We start from the raw sequence: 23071 nt of genomic DNA, 5'->3' as shown, positions 1-23071 counted from the left end.
GGAAGCATCACTATGAGCAAAGCTAGTGGAGGTGATGGAATTCCACCAGAGCTCTTTCAAATCCTAGAAGATGATGCTGTGAAAGTGCTGCACTCAGCATGCCAGCACATGTGGAAAACTCAGCAGTGGCCACAGGTCTGGAAAAGGTCAGCTTTCATTCCAATCCCAAAGAAATGCAGTGCCAAAGAATGTTCAAACTACCACACAATTGCACTCATTTCGCATGCTAGCAAGATAATGCTCAAAATCCTTCAAGCTAGGCTTCAACAGTATATGAACAGAATTTCCAGATGTACAAATTGGGTTTAGAAAAGGCAGAGGAACCAGAGATCAAATTGCCAGCATCTACTGGATCACAGAGAAAGCAAGGGAATTTCAGAAAAACATCTACTTCTGCTTCATTGACTACACCAAAACCTTTGACTGTGTGGATCACAACAAACTGTGGAAAATTCTTCAAGAGATGAGAGTTCCAGACCACCTTACCTGACTCCTGAGAAATCCATATGCAGGTCAAGAAGCAACAGAACTAGAGATGAAACAACTGCCTGGTTCCAAATTGGGAAAGGAGTACATCAACACTGTATATTGTCACCCTGCTTATTTAACTTATATGCTGAGTACATTATGTGAAATGCTAGGCTGGATGAATCACAAGCTGGGATGAAGACTGCTGGGAGAAGTATCAATAACCTCAGATATGCAGATGACACCATTTTAATGACAGAAAGTGAGGAGCAACCAAAGATCCTCTTGATGAAGGTGGAAGAAGAGAGTGAAAAAGCTGGCTTAAAATTCAACATTCAATAAACTAAGATCCTGGCATCTGGTCCATCACTTCATGGCAAATAGAAGGGGAAAAAGTGGAAACAGTGTCAGATTCTATTTTCTGGGCTCCAAAATCACTGCAAAGTGCAGTGACTGCAGCCATGAAATTCAAAGACGCTTGCTCCTTGGAAGGAAAGTTATGACAAACCTAGTCAGTGCATTCAAAAAGCGGAGATATCAGTTTGCTGATAAAGGTCCACAGTCAAAGCTACGGTTTCTCCAGTAGTCATGTGAGAGTTGGACTGTAAAGAAGGCTGAGCGCCAAAGAACTGATGCTTTCGAACTGTGGTGCTGGAGAAGACTCTTGAGAGACCCCTGGACTGCAAGGAGATCCAAGCAGTCCATCCCAAAGGAAATGAGATGGTTAGATAAAAATCACTGACTTCAATGAACATGAATTTGAGCAAACTCCAGAGACAGGGCAGGACAGAGGAGTCAGGCAGTTCTGCAGTCCATGGGATCACAAAGATTTGGACTTACAGACTGAATAACAACAACTAATAATACTATGACCCAGTGGGACTTATCCTGGGCATATAAGGAAGACTTAGTATCTACGTATCAATGTGATAGACACCACATTAACACATTGAAGAATAAAAACCGTATGATCATCTCTGTAGAGGCACAAAAAGCTTTCAACAAAATCCAACATCCATTTATGATATAAAAAAAATTCTTCAGAGAGTGGGGATAGAGAAAACACACCTAAACATAATAAAGGCTACACATGAGAAGCCTCGAGCGAACACCATGCTCCACAGTACAGCTCTGAAAGCATTTCATCTACGATCAGGAACAAGGATGCCCACTCTTGCCACTTTTATTCAACAGCATATTGAAGTCCTAGCTATAGGAGTCAGACAGGAAAAATAAAGGAATCCACACTGGGAAAGAGTAAGTACAGCTGTCAGAGTGTGTGGATACCATGGTCCTATACACGGAAAATCGTAACGATGCCACCTAAAGCCACCAGAGCTCGTGAATCCGGTAAAGGCACAGGATATACAATTAACAAGAACCAAGGCAGAAACACGGAGAAGGGAACGGCAACCCCTTCCAGTGTTCTTGCCTGGAGAACCCCGGGGATGGGGGAGCCTGGCGGCCTGCCGTCCACGGGCTCGCAGAGTCGGACACGACTGAGCGACTAAACAAGATGGAGACACATGGTCCAGCCTGTTCTACTTCTGGGTCTTTATCTGAAAGGTGCAAAAGCAGGGACTGAAGAGTTATGTGCACGTCCATGTTCACAGCAACACTGTCCACGGCAGCCAAACGGTGGGAGCAACCCAAGTCTCCATCAAGGGGTGACGGACGAACAGAGTGTGCTGTGGACACAATGGAACCCTGGTCAGCCTCACGAGGGAAGGCGGTTGTGACGTGAGCTACGTCAGGGACACGCAATGCAACCCTGGTCAGCCTCACGAGGGAAGGCGGTTGTGACGTGAGCTCCGACGTGAGCTACGTCAGGGACACGCAATGCAACCCTGGTCAGCCTCACGAGGGAAGGCGGTTCTGACGTGAGCTACGTCAGGGACACACTGTGAGTGAGACAAGCTGTCAGCAAAGGACAGAAGCCGTGACTCCACTCACACGGGTCAAGATCACAGAGAGAAGGCGCAGAACGGGGCTGCTGGCAGCTTGGGGAAGAAGGCAGTGTTCGGGGGGTTGAGAGGTTCAGTTTGGAAGAGGAAAGCCATTCTGGAGATGGATGGCTGTAAAAAAATGTGAATGTCTTTACTGCCAACGAACTGTTTGCTTAAAAATGGCTAAAATATTAAGCTGCGCATTACATATGTTCTTCCACAATAAACCCAGACAAACGACAGCCAGTCTGGTCCTCTTGGGGTTACGTCCTCTGGGGAAAGGAACCGCCGCTGAGCACGGGCAGTCGCAGCTGTGACAACGCCGGCTCCGGAGGGCGCTGCCTGGCCCCGGGGGGGGGGGGTCCGTCCGTCCTCAGCCTTCCTGCTCTGCATCTTTGGCATCTGAAACTGCGGGGCTTCCCCGCCCCCTGGAAACGGCCGTCTCACCCCTCTGGACCACCGCCTTCTGACCCCTCGCCCTCTGCTGGCCCGGCTCACCCTCCTCTGCCCCCCTGACGCCCAGCCACAGCCCCTGTCCATGGTGCTGCCGCACGCCCACGGCCTCGCTCAGCCAAGGGGCAGCTGCCCACGCGCCTCCAGGGTTCTGAGACATCCCACCAGGTCTCAGCGACCCTTGCGAGATGTTCCTCACCGCAATGCCTCCCCCCTTAGAGCTCTTTCCTTTTGTAACATCTCCAGCGAAACACACGCCGCACACCGTAAAGCCCACGCGTGCAGGCAACACGCACTGTCTCAGAACCCGCACCCGGCGTCAGGGACGCCCCACACCCTCAGGGTCGCATCTCGTCCCCCCATCTCTCCAGCCTTCTGCAAACACTCATCTACTTCCTCTTCTCTGCCAGTTCTGGACACTTTCATGCAAATGGAATCATGCCCCGTTTCTTTCACCCAGCATAACTTTTTCTTAAGGTTCATCCGCATTGTAGTATGTGCATGTTTTAGGACTTCATTTCTTTTTATTGCCAACAATATTCCTTGACTATGGAACATTTTGTTCATCCATTCATGAATCAACAGAAACTTGTGTGGTTTTTCAAGTTTTGCTAACTGCTTAATTTGTTTAGTCCATGCAACAGCCCAGCTTGGGCCCACCACCCACACCTGCTGGGGGCCGCTGGGCGCCCCCGCTCCCCAGCGCTGACCTGCTACTGCTAAGGGTCCAGGGCTCAGCCCTACGGCCACTGTGCATGCTTCACATGGAAGGCTGGTCTACGCAGTAAGCAAACTCCAGCCAGGGGAGACCCTGAAGGCGGGTTTCTGGCCCCGAGAATAATGCTGTTATGAACATCTGTGTAGGAGCTTCTCTGTGGACGCCCGCCTCCCCCTCTCTGGAGGGCACAGCCACGAGCAGCACGTGGGCCCCACGGTCACTGTGGTGAGCACTGAGCTCCTCCTGCAGGAACGAAACGGGGCCTTAGCACAGTGAAGTGATTAGGCTTAAGGAGGAAAGAGGAGAGCCCTGCTCTGCGCCATGAAGGACAGAAGTGAGAACAGGCGTGCGTAGCTATGAGTTCGTCTGGTTCTGTGCAGTGTGAGATTTCACACGAGAGCTTTTGCCGCAGTGGCTGAAGAAGGCACTCGGTTTATCGTTTTTTAACTGTACTTCCAGCGCGACGGCAGACAGACCGAACGATCTGAAGCACAGAGGCCGCACTCACTTGGGTAGACCTTCGAGTCTGCCGAGCCTGTCTGGAGCGCGCCTTCCGCAAGGACTCTGCTTCCTCGTCCCGGACGGGAGTCAGATACGACCTGCGGGGAGAAGAGGCACACAGAAGTGAGGCCCTGGCGCACGCAGGGGCTCCCCACGCGGGCGGGCCGCACGCGCCGAGACGGGGCCGGGCTCTGCCTGTGTTGACAGCAACGGTTCTCAGACTGTTCACATCTCACATTTTAAAAAGTACTGAAGATCCCCAAACAGCGTGTGTTTATATGGGATATATCTATCAATATTTACCTTCTTAGACATTAAAATCAAGACATTAAACATGCATTTGTGAATTTATTAGAAAATGACAGCCCTATTACATGCTAATATCAATAATTTATCTTTTATGAAAACATGTTCTAAAACAAAAAAATTTACTAAGAATAGCATTACATGTTTGTAAATTTCTTTAATGTTGCCTTAATACAAGATAGGTGGATTTTCACACACATTTCTGCATTCGATATGTGTAGTATGTTGTTTTAGCTAAAATATACAAAAATATCCGGTCCTCCAGAGATACGTAGTTGGAAAAGCAAGGAGTCTCACAGCAGCTTTTTCAGGTAACTGTGGACAGTCCTCTCTAATCATACGGTCGCACATAACCGACACAAGTGGTGACTCCTAAAGGTCAGCGGCCACGTGGAGCCTGAAGCCGTCAGCAGAGCTCTCACGCCCTGTAACGCTGAAACCCAGTCGTCTGTCTTGTACCTGGGATGCAACGCCTTACCCAGGCGTGGCTCTGGGGAAATACTGGTGCAGCCCTCCCAAATGCGAACACATTTCATCACGCAATAGCAACCTTAAAAACCACATTTTCTACCACACTCTCCTTGACATCAGTCTTGGCAATGACGTTCTGACACCAAATGCAAAACGAACATATGGGACTTCATCAAGCTTCCTGCTTCTGCACAGCAGAGGACACCAGCATCTGGACAAAAAGGCCACTGAACGGGAGACGCTCGCAAGTCATGGAGCCGATACGGGGTTAACAGCCAGACCGAAGAACCCACACAATTCAACAGAAAACAAACAGTCCGATTAAAAAACGGGCAAAAGATCTGAACAGACTTTTTCCCAGGAAGAGGGACAACAGGCACATGAAAAGATGCTACACCACTAATCACCAGGGAAACGCCAGCCACAGGCACAGTGAGGGGTCACCTCACACCTGTCTGGACGGCTACCAGACAAGGAGCAACTGGTGCTGGCGAGGATGTGGAGGCGGTGTCCTCACACATCGCTGGGGGGTGTGAGCTGCGGCAGCCACTGTGGCAACAGCAGAACCAGAACTACCACGTGACCCAGCGAGTCCACTGCTGGGCACTGATCTGAAGGAAACCAAATCACCACCTCCATCTGTGCTAGATCTGCACCCACGTGCCCTACTCACACTGCCAAGACAGGTGTCATCAGCAGACCAAGTGTCTATCAACAGATGAACGGATGAAGCGAGCGTGGCAGGTGTGTATGTGCGTGTGCACACAGCAGAACACTGCTCAGTCACAAGAGGAGGAAACCCTGCCATCTGCAACAACACGGATGGGCCTTGAGGGCCCATGCTAAGTGAAGTAAGTCAGACAAAGACAAATATGGTGTGATCTTATTTGCATGAGGAATCTAGAAAACGGAGCTCACAGGTACGGAGAACAGACTGGGGTTGCTGGGGGTGGGGGTGGGCAGAGTGGGCGAGGTGCTCAGAAGGCGCAGACCTCGAGTTATAGGAGCGGTCAGTCCCGGGACGGGACACCACACGTGGGCGACACTGACCAGTGTGCACAGCGCATCCGAGACGTGCTCAGAGAGCAGACCTCAAAAGTGCTCACCACAAGGGAGAAAAGAGAGCCACGTGTGGGGACAGACGGTGATGTAGATTTATTGTGGTAATCGCTCTGTGACATACTTATCAAATCATTATGCTGTACACCAAGAAGAAAATGTTTTATTTCATCATCAATAAAAAACAATAAAATTTTAAAAACTTCACATTTTCCAATACTATCTTTGGTCTCAGAACAGTCTTTGCACATTGGGAAGCAGTGAATACTGTCACCACAGTGACAGGTACAAGTCTTCCAAAATTCTAATTTCTGCCTTAAATGTTATAATTTGCAACCAACACTCAAAATGAGCTCACTTTGCTTGTTTTCAAGAAATTGTTGGCCAAGCACTTCCGTCTGAACGGCGGGTCTGAGCATCCACTTCCCAGGAGGAAGCGGTGCTGGCTCAGGAGAGGCGGCCAGCCCCACCTCCTCTCCAGCTGCAGGTCGGAGCCCCCAGGACTCCCACCGCCCTCCGATCATGATGACTCAATCATGATGACGCTCTTCCCGGCCTTTCTGTTGTCTCTCTGGGCTGCATGCTGGGCGCTTCCTGCTGTCCAGTCTGTTTAGTTCACAAGCCCTCTCTTCAGCTGCTCTTCTACAAGTGATTTCTTAAATTTGTTACTTTATTTCAGTTCTAGAATTTACATTTTCCTAAATAGAAAGCAGTTCTCTATTGAAATTCTCTATCTTGTCTTCTATTTTCTCGAACGTGTTAACCATAATTTACCATGATTACTTTGAAGTCCAGGTCTGATACCATCAATATCTGAGTCTGTTCCTACTGTCTGTATTTTCTCTTAGTCTTTCGTAAATTAGTCTTGTTACTCAGCATGTACGGCGATTTTTGAATTAATGCCAGAATTTTTAATGAAAGAAAATCGTAACGGCTTGCAGCTCTGAAAAGCATTGCCAGAGGAGACCCTCTAGCATGGCAGTCAGGCTGAGGAAGTGGTCCCCCAACTTTCACGCAGCAGCCTCACTTGGAAGGCTGTGATTACGAACCTCACGGGGCTCCCCCCTCCACAGCACTCACTCAGCAGGTCTGGAGGGCATCCGAGAAGCTCCTGACTAGTTCTCAGGTGACCTGGTGATGTGGAGACCATACTGTGAGGAACAGGGGGCTGAGGCAAACCCTCTTAACCCACCTTGAGACTGAGCTGCTCACAAGCTAGGCTTCAGCCTCTGCAAAGCTGGCCTGGGCCTGGGAAGCCTGGCAGCCGGAAGGTGGGCCCTTGGCGGTCACAGTGGAAGTCTAGGGGTCCCTGGGGCCCTGTTTCTGAACTCTGGCTTCTGTCCCCTGGGCGTGAGGAGCCTTGGAGCCAGCGCCTCGGGGACAGCACAGCCCGGGGCAGGGTTCACCTGCTGTGACTCTCTCCAAGACCAGCGCTCACGTCCTCACCATCTCTCCAACGCCTTCAAAGGCTTCTTTTCCAGCCTCTCTGCTTATTCTCAGGGGGAGGGTTTGTCAGTTACAAGACAGGCCATAGTCTCAACAGAGGTGCTCAGCCAGGCTGCATGTTAAGAGAGATTTTCCCACCATGCGGATTAGTAAACTGGAACTGCCGTCCACCCTCAGCCCACTGTGAACACCTCCTTCCTTAGTATATTCCTCTCCTCTGGGCGCACTGGAAAAACCTGAGTCTCCAAACTTGCAAGCCATAGGCCAGTCCTGGAGTCAGTGACCACACCAAGGACTAGGCCCTCCCCGGGAAATCTGCCTGGGTGCCAGGGAGCCTCCTCACACATCACCCTCTACCTGCAAACACAGGGAACATCCTGATGACCCCTAATTCTTGACCGCCGTCTCCTCTCTGCACCCCAGACAGAGGCCACGGTGAAGGTGCACGCTGCCAACGGGCACACCTCACCACCTGTTCCAGTGACTCATCGAACAAGAGAAACGCAGCTGGTAAAAACGGCTCTGGGGAGACCTCAAGGGCCTTGCACCTCACTTGGAGTCTTAAGTGTTTGAAATCACACACGTTCTTCCCAGAAACAATCAGAAAACAGACCAACATGTGAAAACAAAACAAAGTGAATCCCACCACAGGAAGACAAGCCCATTTTTATTCTACTACACAGATGTTTAGATTTTTATCTATGTATGTATAGTCAGTACCTGTATACTATAGTCTATTTTTAATTGATATTATGTATATTACTTTGCAGTTGGGTCAATATATGAGATTTCTGCTAAGTTGTAAGGGAAAAAAAAACCTATAAAAACAAACCCCAGAAAACCCTAGTACTTGATTTTAAGAGTTTCTGAGGAGGGAACGAACATCCTCATTCACTTTTGTCCACCCAGATGCGGGTTCCAGACCCACAGAAGTGAGCACCTCAATGCCTGGTCTCCCAGGGGACACACTGCGTTTTCAGTAGCACCTGAGTCCTGAATGTTCTAACCGCAGACCGGGGAGCACACTGCAGTCCTGGAGCCATGCCTGGCCACCACATTCTGTAAATCAAGTTTTACCAATGACAGCAGCAGGGTTTAGGATTTGTGACTGAAACAAAATGGCTTGCTAAGTCCAAAATACTCATCACCTGGCCTTCACAGAGAAGACCTGCCACGCCCGTGCCAGGCACACCCACGGCCAGCACAGCAGGGCGTGAGCGCGCCTGCCCGGCATGGCTCTGCAGACGGGCCTCGGCCCACAGCACACTGCAGCCACAGCTGCCCCTGCCCTGGCCTCCAGATAAAAAACAGGCTAACGTCTGCCATGCAGGGACAGAGGAAGGAATTCTGATGCCAAATCATCTAATTACCATACCTGCCTACTGCACTTCCCGGAAGGCAAGAAACATTCTACTTTGTCTGAGGTTACATGGTCAGTAGAATTCAAATACTTCGAATTAAGCAAAATAATTTGTTACAGTGCCCCTTTACATACAACACATGCACTAATTCTGTCTTAGAAAGCTGTGAAAATCATCAGTGGACATCAAGAAAGTCATAACAGTTAACAAAGGACCTAAAATACCTTCCGACAAGTTCAGTGTGGAGACAAGGACCCTAACATGGAATCAGACTGCTGGGGCTAAAACCGTGACCCCTGAGCATCTGTGCTAGACGACCCCGGACAAGATGTCTAAGCAGTCTCAGCCCGAGGTGCTCATGCAATGAGGACATTCCCGGCTGCCACTGACTCTTCATCCAGCACCAGGGCTGCTGCGAGGACCAGGGCAGGTGCCAGGGACAGCCAGGCAGGTGCCAGGGATGGCCCGGCTGCTGCTTCTGGCCACGACCTCTCCAACCCACGTCAGAAGCTCAGCAGTCATTTGGAAAACAAAGAAAGGCTCTATAATATCCATCCCACCTAGTCTATTAAGGAGCGCTCCTTAGTTTTCCTGGAAATGGATAATTCATTTGGAAGAGGTCATAATGCCCTTGAAAATACTTTCCACACAGGCTCCAGGGCTCTCTAAGTAAAATAAAGGTCCATGAAGCAGAATGAACAGCAGGGACCAAGGGGCTTTCCTGGGAGTGCATGAGGCTGTGTTCGCTAGTGATGAGAATTGGCTCATGCCCAGAATCCACCCGTGGAACACTGGTTTCTGGAACAGCTTTGGGGAGTCCTACATCTGAACTCTGCTCTGAGGAGAGAAGGGGACTTATGCTTAATTTCAAACCGGGAAGGAAGCACGATAAGCATCTGCCTGTAGCGCTCGCTCCATTAAAAGCACGGCAGCCATGAACGCCAAAGCCACTTCACAGAACAGTGCTGTCTTTATGCAGGCCACTCCAGAGTCAGTTCCCGGTCAGCGCAGGCATCATGGGCACCAAAGAGGGGAGACTCCAGGACGGGGGTGGGTGGCGGGGTGGCAAGGCTGCTCCATCTCGCGCGCCCAGGCTGTACCACCAGCTGGCCTGGCCCACTCTCAAACATCCGTCCCCGACTGCAAGACAGACCAGGTCAAATGTAGAATTACCACTGCTTTTTCTCTCTTAACCAGAAAGAAAGAAAATCCAAGAAAGTCAACACACAAAATATTTACAAAGATAAGTCAGATCTCCAAGAAAAGGGAGAATGCTTAAGTAAATTACAGAACATCCACATACTATAAGACAAACTGAACTATTATATGTGCGTAAACCTGTAAAATATTAGTATATAAACTATGTAAAGACCTTGTACCAAATTTTTTAAAAAGTGCCAAATTCCAATAGGAAAAAAATCAGCAAAGCATACAATAAGGGAATTTACAAAAGAGGAAACTCCAAAAGCCTTATAAATGTTTAAGAGAAAATGTTCACATTCACTAGTAATCATGAAATACAAATAAACACAAAGGGAAACCACTTCATCTTTCTTGGATTTGTAAAAACAAGCCCACCGACATCATCAAGCGCGCCGCAGCTGGTGAGAACACGCAGGAGCAGGCAGGGTAACCTCTCCAGAAGCTGCACCCCACTCCTGACAGCGGGGCCTCCTCGGGGAACACACATCCTGGACAGAGCCCTGCCTGCGCGCGAGGGGTCAGGAGTGAGTGTGCACACAGCGGCAGCAGGCCTGGGGGGTGCGGTGGAAGTGCCCCGGATGTCCACCAGTAGAAGATACACCTAACCACACAATGGCCTAAATGAGCACTGAAAATGGACAGACAGTCCTGCCAAGTGAAAACAGCAGAGGTTTCAGAACGCTGTATAGTTCAGTTCAGTTCAGTCGCTCAGTCGTGTCCGACTCTTTGCAACCCCATGAATCACAGCACGCCAGGCCTCACTGTCCATCACAAATTCCCGGAGTTTACTCAAACTCATGTCTATTGAGTCAGTGATGCCATCCAACCATGTCATCCTCTGTCGTCCCCTTCTCCTCCTGCCCCCAATCCCTGCCAGCACCAGGGTCTCTTCCAATGAGTCAACTCTTCGCATGAGGTGGCCAAAGTACTGGAGTTTCAGCTTCGGCATCAGTCTTTCCAATGAACACCCAGGACTGATCTCCTTTAGGATGGACTGGTTGGATCTCCTTGCAGTCCAAGGGACTCTCAAGAGTCTTCTCCAACACCATAGTTCAGAAGCATCAATTTTTCGGCGCTCAGCTTTTTTCACAGTCCAACTCTCACATCCATACATGACCACTGGAAAAACCATAGCCTTGACCAGATGGACCTTTGTTGGCAAAGTAATGTCTCTGCTTTTTAATATGCTGTCTAGGTTGGTCATAACTTTCCTTCCAAGAAGCAAGTGTCTTAATTTCATGGCTGCAGTCACCATCTGCAGTGATTTTGGAGCCCCCCAAAATAAAGTCTGTTACTGTTTTCATTGTTTGTCCATCTATTTGCCATGAAGTGATGGGACCAGATGCCATGATCTTAGTTTTCTGAAAGTTGAGTTTTAAGCCAACTTTTTCACTCTCCTCTTTCATCAAGAGGATCTTTAGTTCTTCTTCGCTTTCTGCCATATGGGTGGTGTCATCCACATATCTGAGGTTATTTCTACTTTCTACTTAAAATATGCAGATTGCAGAAAATTTTGTAAGCTTTAAGAGCTTGAAAAATTTATAGACATTTAACTTAAAAGTAATAATACTCAAAGAACTACTTCAAACAGTGAGATACACATGAAAGGAATGTATTTGTGTCTATACTGAAAAACACTTCATTGGATACAAAGTTAATATACAAATTAATGTTGCATTCCTATACATTAACTAAGTATCAGAAAGAAAAATTAACAACAGTTCCATTTACTGTCACATCAAAAAGAATAAAATACCCAGGAATAAACCTACCTATGGAGGCAGAAGACCTGCACTCAGAAAACTGCAATATGCTGATGAAAGAAACTGAGGATGACACAGATGGACAGACACACCATGCTCCTGGACTGGAAGAAATTAACATTATCACAATGACTATGCTCCCAATCGCAGCCCACAGATTCAATGCAAGCCCTATGAAATCACCAATGACGTTTTTCACAAATTGGAAGGAAATCTTTTCAAGCTTCTATGGACACACACAGCACAAGCAGCCGGAGCCGCCCGAGCAGAGCGGAGGGGGAGACGCCGCAGCCCGGCCTCAGACGGCACACGGCAACACAGCCAGCGGTCCTGGCAGCGGAGGTGGGGACGCCGCAGCCCGGCCTCAGACGGCACACGGCAACACAGCCAGCGGTCCTGGCAGCGGAGGGGGGGACGCCGCAGCCCGGCCTCAGACGGCACACGGCAACACAGCCAGCGGTCCTGGCAGCGGGAATTGGCGCCAGACAGACAGACCACGGGCAGGGGACAGACAGCTGCTCACAAACGCAGGGTCCGTGCGTCCATGACAAGGGAGGCAGGCACACACAGCGGAGGAAAGACAGTCTCTTCAACGGGTGGTGCTAGGCAAACTGGAGAGTCACATGTAAAACAAATGAGATTAGAATACTCTCTAACACCATATACAAAAATAAACTCAAAATAAACTAAAGATTTAAATGTAAGACCAGATACTATAAGACTCCTAGAGGAAAATACAGGCAGAACACTTCTGGCCGTAAACCACAGCGACAGCTTTTGAATCCGTCTCCTAGAGGAATGCGTCCCTGAGAGCTCAGTAGGCAAAGAATCCGCCTGTGACGCAGGAGACCCGGCTTGATTCCTGGGTCATGAAGGTGAGTTGGAGAAGCGAGAGGCTACCCACTCCAGTCTTCTTGGGCTTCCCTTGTGGCTCACCTGGTAAAGAATTCGCCTGCGATGCGGGAGACCTGGGTTGGGAAGATCCCCTGGAGAAGGGAATGGCTACCCACGCGAGTATTCTGGAAGACACAATGGTTTTCATCTGATTGTTCCAAGTAGACTCACGCCCCAGGCTGGGGCGCTCCTCCAACTTTGCAGCTTGCTCAAACTTTTAGGGATTTCTGGATGCTCCTGAAGCTCAGGCTGAGAGGGAAGTACTAGACCCAAATCAGCTCTCCTGACATCTAATTGACATAAGGTAAATGTGCCCTGAAGAGCATACAGCACCTGGGCAGGCACCTCGGCCCAGGGACATGAGGGAGCAGGCCTGCCATCCCCAGCGTGCTCGGGGTGCCCCTTCTCCGTGAGCTTCTTCAGGGAGGAATCGAACCCCCCAGGCCCCCGAGCTGCTCCTACACTTTGTTACAGGTCAGCAAAAGCACACAGGAATCGTGAGTCACATTCTATTTCCCCATTTTAAGGTTAGAAGACTAGGGTTTCTTCAGAGGAAACAAAAGTTAGGCTACTTTACTACCCAGGGTGAACGAAGAGCCTGAGGAGGTGTGTGAAGAAGAACCAGAAATGACGACTCGCCCAGGTGACCGCCGTCAGCCAACCCAGCTCTTCAGTTCTTGTTAAAGTAGAAGCAGGTGTACCCCAGGCTCTGGAGCACCCCCGAGGGCACCTGTGCCCGCCTAAGGCACCGCCGCAGGTGGCTTCCAGGGGCCCTGCTTCCCCTTCGGTTTCAGACAGGACAGAGAGTTTTCAGTCGACTTTATTCTCAGGAGCGGTTTCTCCGAGAACAGATGTTCATTTCCTTCAAACTCAGAACATGTGGAGCACCGAGGCCTTGCACGCACACTGCCAGCCCACGGAGCCCAGGGCCCAGTGGAGACTGCCAGCTCGCTGCCCTGCGGGGTCAGAGGCGGGGCGGTGACATCCCAAAGGCCTGGGTTTGAGTCCTGGCTTTGCCATTTACTGGCTCTGTGACTGTGGGCAGGACTACAATCCGCCTTAACTTTCTTATATGTACTAAAAAATATACTATTCATCTTCAAGGTTATGAAGGCTAAATGCATCTGGGGTTCTGGCGTACAGTAAGTGTTCACAAACATTAATCCCCTCACCTGTCTAGGCCTTTCACGTCTGAAGCCAGCTTGCGTCCCCTCAGTTCAGGACCTTCTCTAACCACCCACCCTACACAGCTCGCCTTCTTCTCTGAGCGCCTAATACACCTCCCACCCCCTGACAGTCTGCTCCCTCACGGCTTCCGAGGCGGGCACCTGGCATCTCTGGTCTCAGGGCATGAAACAGGCAGGGCTCTCGCTTTAGACCCACGGCTCCTGGCACAGCAGTGAGCGTGTGGCCGGCAAGACAGCCGCCTCTGGACTCAACGCGGACCGGAGCTAAGTCAAAAGGCAACCTTGAGGTGCAGGGACCGGGAACCCTCCCCTGTGCCTGCCGCTCTCACGAGGAGGAACGCCCAGCTGCCCGGACACCCTGGGAAGGAACGGGCCGGAACACAGAGCAGGGTCTCAGGAGGCCGTCTTCCGGGAAGCGGCCACCACGCGTGCCTCTGCCGCCCCCCTCTGGACACGGGGGTCACTGCGCAGCGGCACGCTGGTGCCCCAACCTGTGTGCTGTGCAGAGATCGCGGCAGAACCAGCCCCTGGGGGGTTTCTGAGGCAGCGGCGGCAGCTGGACCAGCCTGAGCACAGGGCCACACGGGGGGAGGACGCAGACCTGGGGGAACAGAGCAAGCAGCAGGGCTGACGCCAGGAGCTCTCACAGTACAAACAGGACTTGCTTCAGCAGAGAAGGGGACGGCAGCCATCACAATCCCAAGGGTCGGCGTGGACGTCAGACACGCTCGGGGACATCTGGGCTTGCTACCTGGAACACATAGTGGGGCAACTGCCAAAGACCAGCGGGGCAGGGGGCGGGAGGAGCAGGGAGGGCAGAGTGCGGCTCTGGGAGGCGGAGCCAGAAGGCCCCACGAGCAGCGACTCCACGGGCCGAGCCGACGACCCAGCACCAGAGTCTCCTGCACAGCCTGACCCAGCACCTTCTGAACTCTGTCTGGAATCCGGTCCTCTGCGCACCCAAGACCGTGAGGGGGCGACCCACACACACGGGGAAATATTCACTGCCGTCAAGGTTCAACCTGACTGTCCAGTTTGTAGCAGGCGAAGAGCTTCTACCCGGAGCACAACGCATCAGTCTCTTCACTTTATGATTTCCTGTTCAAAGGGCAACTCAAGTGGCGCCCTGTACCTTCACACACCCACATCAGCTTCTCTAACTCGGGTAAGTATCTGACATATTTCATTTACTTACAATATATAGTATGTAATGCTTAAGATCGGAGAAGGCAATGGCAACCCACTCCAGTACTCTTGCCTGGAGAATCCCAGGGACGGGGGAGCCTGGTGGGCTGCCGTCTATGGGGCTGCACAGAGTCGGACACGACTGAAGCGACTTAGCAGCAGCGGCAGTGCGTAAGATAAAACAACGTAACAACACAACCACCGCCTGTGCACTACTATCCAACCTGCGTATAACGTCACTGATACTTATCTCAGAAGGACAAGCACGGTTCCATTTCCCCAAACTCCTATCTGCCCTCTGCCGCCCTGACCGCCACGATCAGACCCTGAGTCAGCGCACATGTTTACATTCACTGGGGACGGGAAGGAGTACCAGCAAAGCTCCACACTGGTTCTGACCCACACTGCTGCATCCTGTCCTCACCACTTCCAGCCCCAACCACGGCACCCGAGCAGCGTGCACACCCGCCCGCCTCCCGAAGAACCGGAGGGGAGGGCAGACAGCAGAAAGGGCTCCGGCTGTCAGGGTCTCCGGCAGACTCACATTCGCAGGGCCCAGGGTGGCACGCCAGCCGGCCGCAAACCCAGAGCAGCAAGATCCATTTCCCGCGCCTCCCACCGCCGTAAATCCAGGGGCAGCAAGGACTCTGCTGCCAGGGCAAGTCACAGAGGGGAGAGGTCGGGCACCCAGACACCCTGCCACACACCTGGGCCCAGCAGCGGCGTTCCCAGAGCCTGCTTTTCCACAGACAGGTGGCCGCCCCTCTGCGGCCCTCCCCTAGTAAACACTAGAGCTCATTTCGTGAGGTTGTTGCAAGCGACCATTCTCCTAACAGGCGAAAAGCACCTGGTATGGTGGGGGCGGCTCGAGTGAGGGCCCAGCATTTTGGTCCCTCCCACCGGGCACTGGCACTCACAGCTCTGAAAAAAGAACCACCTTATCAGGAGGAGATTAGCTGTAAACTCAGGGCTGATAGGGCGTGGCACTGAGGGTGCCCGCGACCGGCCCTGGTGCTGCGGGGTTGGGAGCAGGGGCAGCGGCCCGGGCCCCCTTCGGGACGTGCACGTCCTGCGGGGAGGGGGCGCTCTGGGACCCTGCTCCTCAACTGCTAAGTGGTGTGCTGGGCGACCCCGTGACAAGCGCCGCTGTCTCTGGACCTGATGAGTGCCCGTCTCAGGGACTGCGTTCAGCCAGAGAAAGCAGCCTTTCCATTCCAGGCCCCTCGGTCTCACTGCAGCAACCCTCGGCAGGCACTGCCTGGGCCTGTTTTTCCGGAGCTGCTGAGGGGGGCTGGACACTACTGTGCTATGTTTAGACAGCCTTCCAAGGCCAGGATGTGTCACATCTCCACTTAAGTGCACCACTCAACGGCCTTCTGTATATTAAAAGTTACGCGATTATCACCATAATCAATTTTAAAACATTGTGATCACCCCCAAAAGAAACCCTACACACGTTAGCAGTTACTTCCCACTTGGTGCTCTTAAACTCAGACCAGCTGCGTCTCCCCCGGCTGATCGGATCTAGGCTGGCGTCGACGGCAGGACCCTTCACCGAGGGGGACAGGCGGGGCTGTCACGCCTGCTCCCCATCAGCTGTAAACATCGCTCCACAGTCACCGAGAGGCGTCTGCAGACCCGGGCACGTGGCCCGCGGAGGTGTGCAAGCGCCCGGGACCACACTCAGGCAGGGGCAGGGACCACGGTGGCAACAACGGGGAGGCTGACCTCGGGGCTCGGGACACACAAAAGACGCCCCAGAACCAGCGACACGCGGCGCTGCATGGCAAGGCGCGTGCTCGGGGACCCAACAGCGCAAACGCCTTCCTGACACGGCCAGAAACGAGTCAAGCAAGGATGGTCTTAACCTCTGATGAGTCAGCGTGGTAAGTTACCACACAAGCAACCCAGAAACCCGCAGTGAGGCCAGAGACGGCAATGGACCGACCGCTCCCCAGCCTCTCAGGCAAAGGAAACTCATTTCAGAACAAAGCTCAGAGGCTGGGGGAGCTGGGAACCCCTTTCCAGAGGACCTCCTCGAGCTGACCACTGCCTTGTCCTCAGCATGGAGGCTGGGAGATGAGTCAAACAGCTTTAAAAAACCATGACTCAGAGCTTAATTACTTGGTTTAAATTTCTCACATTCCAAAGACAACGCCAAATTAATCTGCTGACAGCTTCACTCACAGAGTAACTGCCCAGCTTACTAAGACCCCGAGGAATTCAGGAAGGTCGACCCATGTGGCGTACATGACTCGGCTGTAAACAGACCACGCAAAGCAAGTGTGTGGGAGCTATTCAGGAAAGACAAATAATTTCAGTTCGTGTAGAGAGAAACCATTTTGGTCATTTCTATTAGAAAAGCAAAGGGAGCCAAGAAAAAAAAAACACGTAAAATTCAGTGCTGGGGATCGCGGGAGGGGGAAAGCTGGAGGAGACGCCAACCGAGAGGACCAATAGCGGACACTCTAATATTAGTGCAGGGGTGTTTACAGGGTTGCTAAGGAAAACCCGAGGCCGCGGGACGTGCCACAGCTGGTCTGACCACATGCCCGCCCCACCGCACCTGCGGTCCAGCTGACCCTCCACAGTCACACGGCCCCAGGGGCCTTCAGGCCTAGCAGCAGCCCCGGAATGGGGTGCAGGGCCTGGAAGGCCGTGAGGTGGAGACGGCTGTGCTCCCGCCACAGGTGGAGATGGATTGGCCCCGGGACTGAAACTTTTTTTTTTTTTAGTCCAAAATAAGAAATGGTTAGTAATTTCAATGGGGAGGAAAAACAGGCGTGGGATACGGCCCCCACTGCCTGACCTGATGCTCTTGGGCGTCGGCATCTCCACCTGCAACCTGGCGCCATAACCCACCTTCTTTCCATCGGGTAAGAGGGACATGCCAGGCACAGGGGTGCTTTTCAGGGAAAAAAAAAAGAAAGAAAAGAAACTCTGTAAACCCAAGACTGTGCCCTTCTCAAAGGTAATAAACTTGCAGAGGTCCCACCCTGAGCTTATGCAGGTCCCACTTAACTATCTCACCTGCTCCTCAAGGCCTGTGCCATCCTGGCAGACACAGCCTCACAGAGACCTGTCCACAGAGCTCACCAGCCCTCCACCAGCATTACAACAACATCCCATCACTCTGCAGCTCTGGAAAATACAGCGAAAAATAAGCTACCCATCATCCCTGAGATGAGCCTGGGGCTAACCTTTCCCGTGTCGATCACAGCCGGAGTCGCAGGGCACCCCCTGGGCCAGCCCCTGCATTGAGGCGCCTGTGGCCCTGTCTGCAGCTCGGCAGGCTGAGCGCGGGGCCCCGCGGGGACGGCTGCACCTGCACCCACAGAGGAGAGGCAGCGTGCCCGGGCACGGGACCCAGCCCAGCTCACAGGCTGCAGCGACTCTGCTTCCCAAGACAACATTCCCCCAGGTCAGGACCTGCTGCGACCGGTCTGAAGGCGCATTTACCCAACGCTGTCTGTCTCCAATGGGACCTGTAAACACAGGCTCCAGGCCTCCACGTCCCAGCAGGAGCCAGAAAACCGCCGCGAGGACCCGATCACAGAGAAAGCCGCGCATCAGGACGAGAATGAGCACCCAGCATGTTTTCTCAGAAGAAAAATTCAGTTGTTTGCAAAACATGTGATTTATTTCTCTTTCAGCCTGTGTTTGTCTGAAGGAGAAACTGAATGGCTTTAATTCTGTAAAGGCTTAAGTGGCATGTTTTATTTGATCAAGTCATTTCCCAGCTGGACACACTCCAGCCCACGGCCCTGAGAGCAGCAGCTCAGGTTTCTCAGCACAGAGAGACACCACCACCGGCTCCTGCCCGCCTCTGGGGCACCAGCTTCCCAACTGTTTCCAATGGAAGACCACTGGGGTTCCTGTGAAAAACACAAGGATTCAGCAGACACGGAACGTGGGGAAGGCTGCAGATGCTCACCCTCCCTGCCCTGAGGCTGGAGAGGAAGCCTGTTCACCCTGTCTGACCGCAGCTGGGCAAGCTCACTTAGCCACAGAACACTACTTCTTCACCTAGACCTGCTTCACAGAAGACAGCGGGGACGCTGCACGGCCTCACCTCCCCCAGAGTCAGGCTCAGCGAGCCTGTTCCTTGAGCATCTCGTGTTCCCTCTAAATCACCACCCACCTCCCACAACTGACCCTTCAAAACTCAAGCCTGGCACCTCCTTGGGCAGCTCCCCTGTGCCTCCGATCTGCACTGTGCGGCTGGCCTGTCCACAGGCCTGACCTCAGACCCGCGGCTCCCGGGTGGCCTGCTGGCCTCCCCAGGGACACATGGGCCAGCCCTCCTGGGACCGTGCCTCCTGACACCTCTCCCGGGCACACAGCAACCTCACCGCGAGGCTGCAGCATGCTCACGCAGCGCCATCGGACACACGAGCATGCAGCAGACCCCCCTGTCTCAAGAAGCGCCCCCGACCCCCTCACCAGACTGCTCTGCCTATAGACCTGCCTTTAGTACAACTGGTCACTGCCAGTTACTCTGTGAATAAAACTCACACTTTACGGCAAGACAAGAATGATTCAGACATGAAACAACTGTCTCTGCCCTCTGGCCCCCCACCCCCTACTGTGCGGTGTGTCTGACTTTCACACAGACCTCTGTCGGCAGAAACGCCTGCTCAACTACATGTAGCAGCAGCCCCAGCCCCGACGAGATGGCCCCTCAGAGCGAGCCTTCCTTCTGGACGGGGCTGTGAGGATGAGCAGACCCGGGTCATGTCAACCGTCAGCACGACGTGGTGTGTGGGCACGCAGCCTGGTGCCCCAAACCTTGCTGAGCTGCTGTGCCAGGACCTCCAACGGGAAGAACCACCCTCAGAGCTTCCCGAGATAGTCTTCCAGGTCACACTCCTCCAGTCTGGCTCCAATAAAATCCTGCGGACTGACTGTTGATGTGACCAGTCGAAGCACAGTCCGCATTTTCTGCCGGAGCTTGCAGACCTGGACCCCGCGCGGCAAGCGCGCCCTTGCGGGACTCACCTGCCACAGCGCTTGCAGCGTTCCCTGCAAGGGTGTCTCTGGAGGGGACCGCGGCACAGAAATGTCTCAGACCCCAGGCTGGACACATGCTCCTTTTCAAGGTAGTTTTAAACATGTTTGTGCCATGCTGGCCCCCAGACTTCCAGAGTACACAACTGGTTTCTATGTTAGACTCTTGGCTTGGGATTTCCAAACTGCATGCGTAGTAAAAATAGCCCAAAGGAGATTTTTCTGATGATAAAGACTACTGTAAGCACAGTGAATTACATTCTGTATCTTGTAATATACTATATTACTATATTACTATATTCTCCTATAAAGGAGAGTAATCTGAAGAAGAAAATAACATAAACATACGTATTCTTCAAAATCTTGAGAAAAAAACTTAAAAACATTTTTCCATCCCTGCCCAGACCCTTGCGCCTTTTCTGGAGCAGGGGCCAGGACCCGGGCAGCCCAGATGGGCTCCTGCTGAAAGGCCTAAGCCCACTCAGGGCCACAGCCCGGCATCCTGAGTCCATACTGGGAGCAAAATCCATGCCTCCAGACCCCAGGCCTCAGGCTGCCCCGGGTCACGCAGACCATTCTGGCTTTTGGGGCCTCCTCACATCTGCCCCCTGGGAGCTTCCTTTCCTTTTCCCCGCTCAGGCACACTCCGCTATGCTGACCAGGGGAGCAGGGTCCTTGTGGGCCCACCTGCCGCACTGCTGGAGCTGCCCCAAAGGGGCTCTCGTGCCCTCCCCCCACGGCCACAGTCCCCCCGCCCCCCCAGGCCCCATGCCTGCAGAGGGTCCCGACGGGTGGCCTCACCCCCTCCCCACCATCCCCCCCCCCCCCCGTCCACTCCATCATCCCCCCCGTCCACCCCACACGCAGCACTGCAACCAGAGCTCAAAAGGCAGAGCTTTAAAAAATACAAGTCAGACCAACTTATTACTAGTTTTCTTTTGGCTAAAATCTTCTATGGACAGATGACCAAGAAATTCTACGCTAAGGTATATACCCAACAGAAATGAAAACATATATGCAGACATATATGAAAAGAAATGAAAACATATATGCACGCAGAAACTTGTACCTGAATGTTTCTAACAGCCAAGAGGCAGGAACAACCCAGATGTCCAGCATCTTACGAATGTCAAACACAATGGAGGAGAGCCATGCAACGGACAGTGCTCACCCGCAGAAAGAAGGCAGTCCTGACACACGCCACAGCATGGGAGAGCCTGGGAGACACCAGGCTGGGGAAAGCAGCCAGTCACAGCGGACCACGCGCAGACTGCACTTTGGGGCGACACTTTCGGACAGGGACCCCCAGAGTGACCACAGGACGGGGAGTGTGGAGACCCGGGGCCGGGCTCCTCTCCAGGTGATGAGAGGCTCTGGCGTGCACGGGTGATCGCACCTGCGGACTCGCACGCTGGGTGACTTGCACCTCTGTAAGGTGTCCCAAACACTCTTCCCGAGGCCGATGACGGCTCTGAGCGGAAGCCCGCACTCCTCGCCAGCTGTGGCGGCCGCCCCTTGCAGCCCCTGCCTGCCCTGGGGCTTCAGCCCGGACCACCCGGGCCCTCACCCTCCGCACATCAGTCTCCTCCAGGGTCTCTGGAGCACAGGGTGCCTCGCACACGGCCCCTCTGCAGGGCCTGCATGCGCTGCCTGGAGTGTGCACCCCCTCCCCGCAGCTCTCAACAGGGCGGGCCTCGCACTCCTGGCCTGACTTTCTCTGACCCCTCAGACGTCCTCTGTAAGGCCTGTCGTCACAACTCAGAGTATGTGTAAGACACTTTGACTTAATTCTTTTATACTCGGCGCTCCTTGGTGAAATGCACCCACATTCCACATGGCACGTGGTACGTGGCTGTTACTCGGTAAATATTTGTGGATTGCATTAAACTTCTGAAACAAGCTCACAGTCCGCAGCAGGTTACTGCTCAGAGGTTCTAAAGCCCCAGCAGACAGTCACCGTGCCCCCTGCTCTCCCTGCGGCCCCCGAGCGCTAGCGGCGCAGCCTGCATCGCCTGGTTGAGCCGCCCTTCAGGACCCGTGGTCCCGACGGTGGATCTAACCCATGTCGCCTGTCTCCCCTCAGGAGCAGTCTTCAAAGGGAGTTTCTTTTCAGCAAATGAAAGATTACATTTGCATTTACTTTCTGGATGAAACTAACAGTATCTAAATTACATCTGAACTATGAAATACATAAACATTAAATACTGAAGATTTATTAAAAATTTCCTGGCTGGAAGCTCATTATAAGATGACAACTGTTGGCTCTGCAATCTGTTAGCCCAGAAAATAGAATCTCTTCAAGTTTTATGTAAATAAATGAAAAAAGGAAGGAAAGGAAAAAGAAAAGCACTTTTTCAACTTACTTTCCTTCCATTTAGTCTCAAAAGACATGTCTTAGAGCTGTCTTTACAATAAACAAGTATTTAAAACGTTTAACTCCCTGTATCTTATAGATGAAAAGATGCTCTGACATGCTACACATATACACACATTCACAAATACAACATTCCTTCTTTGGGATATTCGAAATAAAATGAAGTCAAACTGGAATCTAAATTTTGGTAAGATTTCACTTCTTTTTATAGTCTTAAAAAAAGGGATAATTATGGCTCCAGTCTTCAATTCCCAAATGGAATGCATTCTATTTTTCACCACCTCTTCAAGTGGGAGAAAATGGCCTGTCCTTTTCAGTCATACCTTCCAAGGTCTCTCAGGCCCGATGCTTAGTTCAGTTCAGTTGCTCAGTCATGTCTGACTCTTTGCGACTCCATGGACTGCAGCACGCCAGGCCTCCCTGTCCATCACCAACTCCCGGAGCTTACTCAAACCCAGGTCCATCGAGTCGGTGATGCCATCCAACCATCTCATCCTCTGTCGTCCCCTTCTCCTCCCACCTTCAATCTTTCCCAGCATCAGGGTCTTTTTCAAGAGTTAGTTCTTCACACCAGGTGGCCAAACTATTGGAGTTTTAGCTTCACCATCAGTCCTTCCAATGAACACCCAGGACTGATCTCCTTTAGGATGGACTGGTTGGATCTCCTTGCAGTCCAAGGGACTCTCAAGAGTCTTCTCCAACACCACAGTTCAAAAGCCTCAATTCTTC

General features: G+C 52.2%; 1 protein-coding gene across 5 annotated transcripts in view; it reads right to left on the bottom strand.

Annotated features, from left to right (window-relative positions):
• The window catches only part of PPP1R12B (protein phosphatase 1 regulatory subunit 12B), a 171197-nt gene that overhangs the window by 62684 nt on the left and 85442 nt on the right, over nucleotides 1–23071 (bottom strand). For all 5 annotated transcript variants that reach the window (XM_070473797.1, XM_070473796.1, XM_070473794.1 and 2 more), the window contains one exon: nucleotides 4094–4184. In XM_070473797.1, coding sequence (XP_070329898.1) covers nucleotides 4094–4184 — 91 coding nt within the window. The remainder of the gene's footprint in view (nucleotides 1–4093; nucleotides 4185–23071) is intronic.

Source organism: Odocoileus virginianus, chromosome 11, assembly GCF_023699985.2.
Source record: "Odocoileus virginianus isolate 20LAN1187 ecotype Illinois chromosome 11, Ovbor_1.2, whole genome shotgun sequence".
Taxonomy (NCBI): domain Eukaryota; kingdom Metazoa; phylum Chordata; class Mammalia; order Artiodactyla; family Cervidae; genus Odocoileus; species Odocoileus virginianus.
This window is presented reverse-complemented; position numbering and strand designations above follow the sequence as displayed.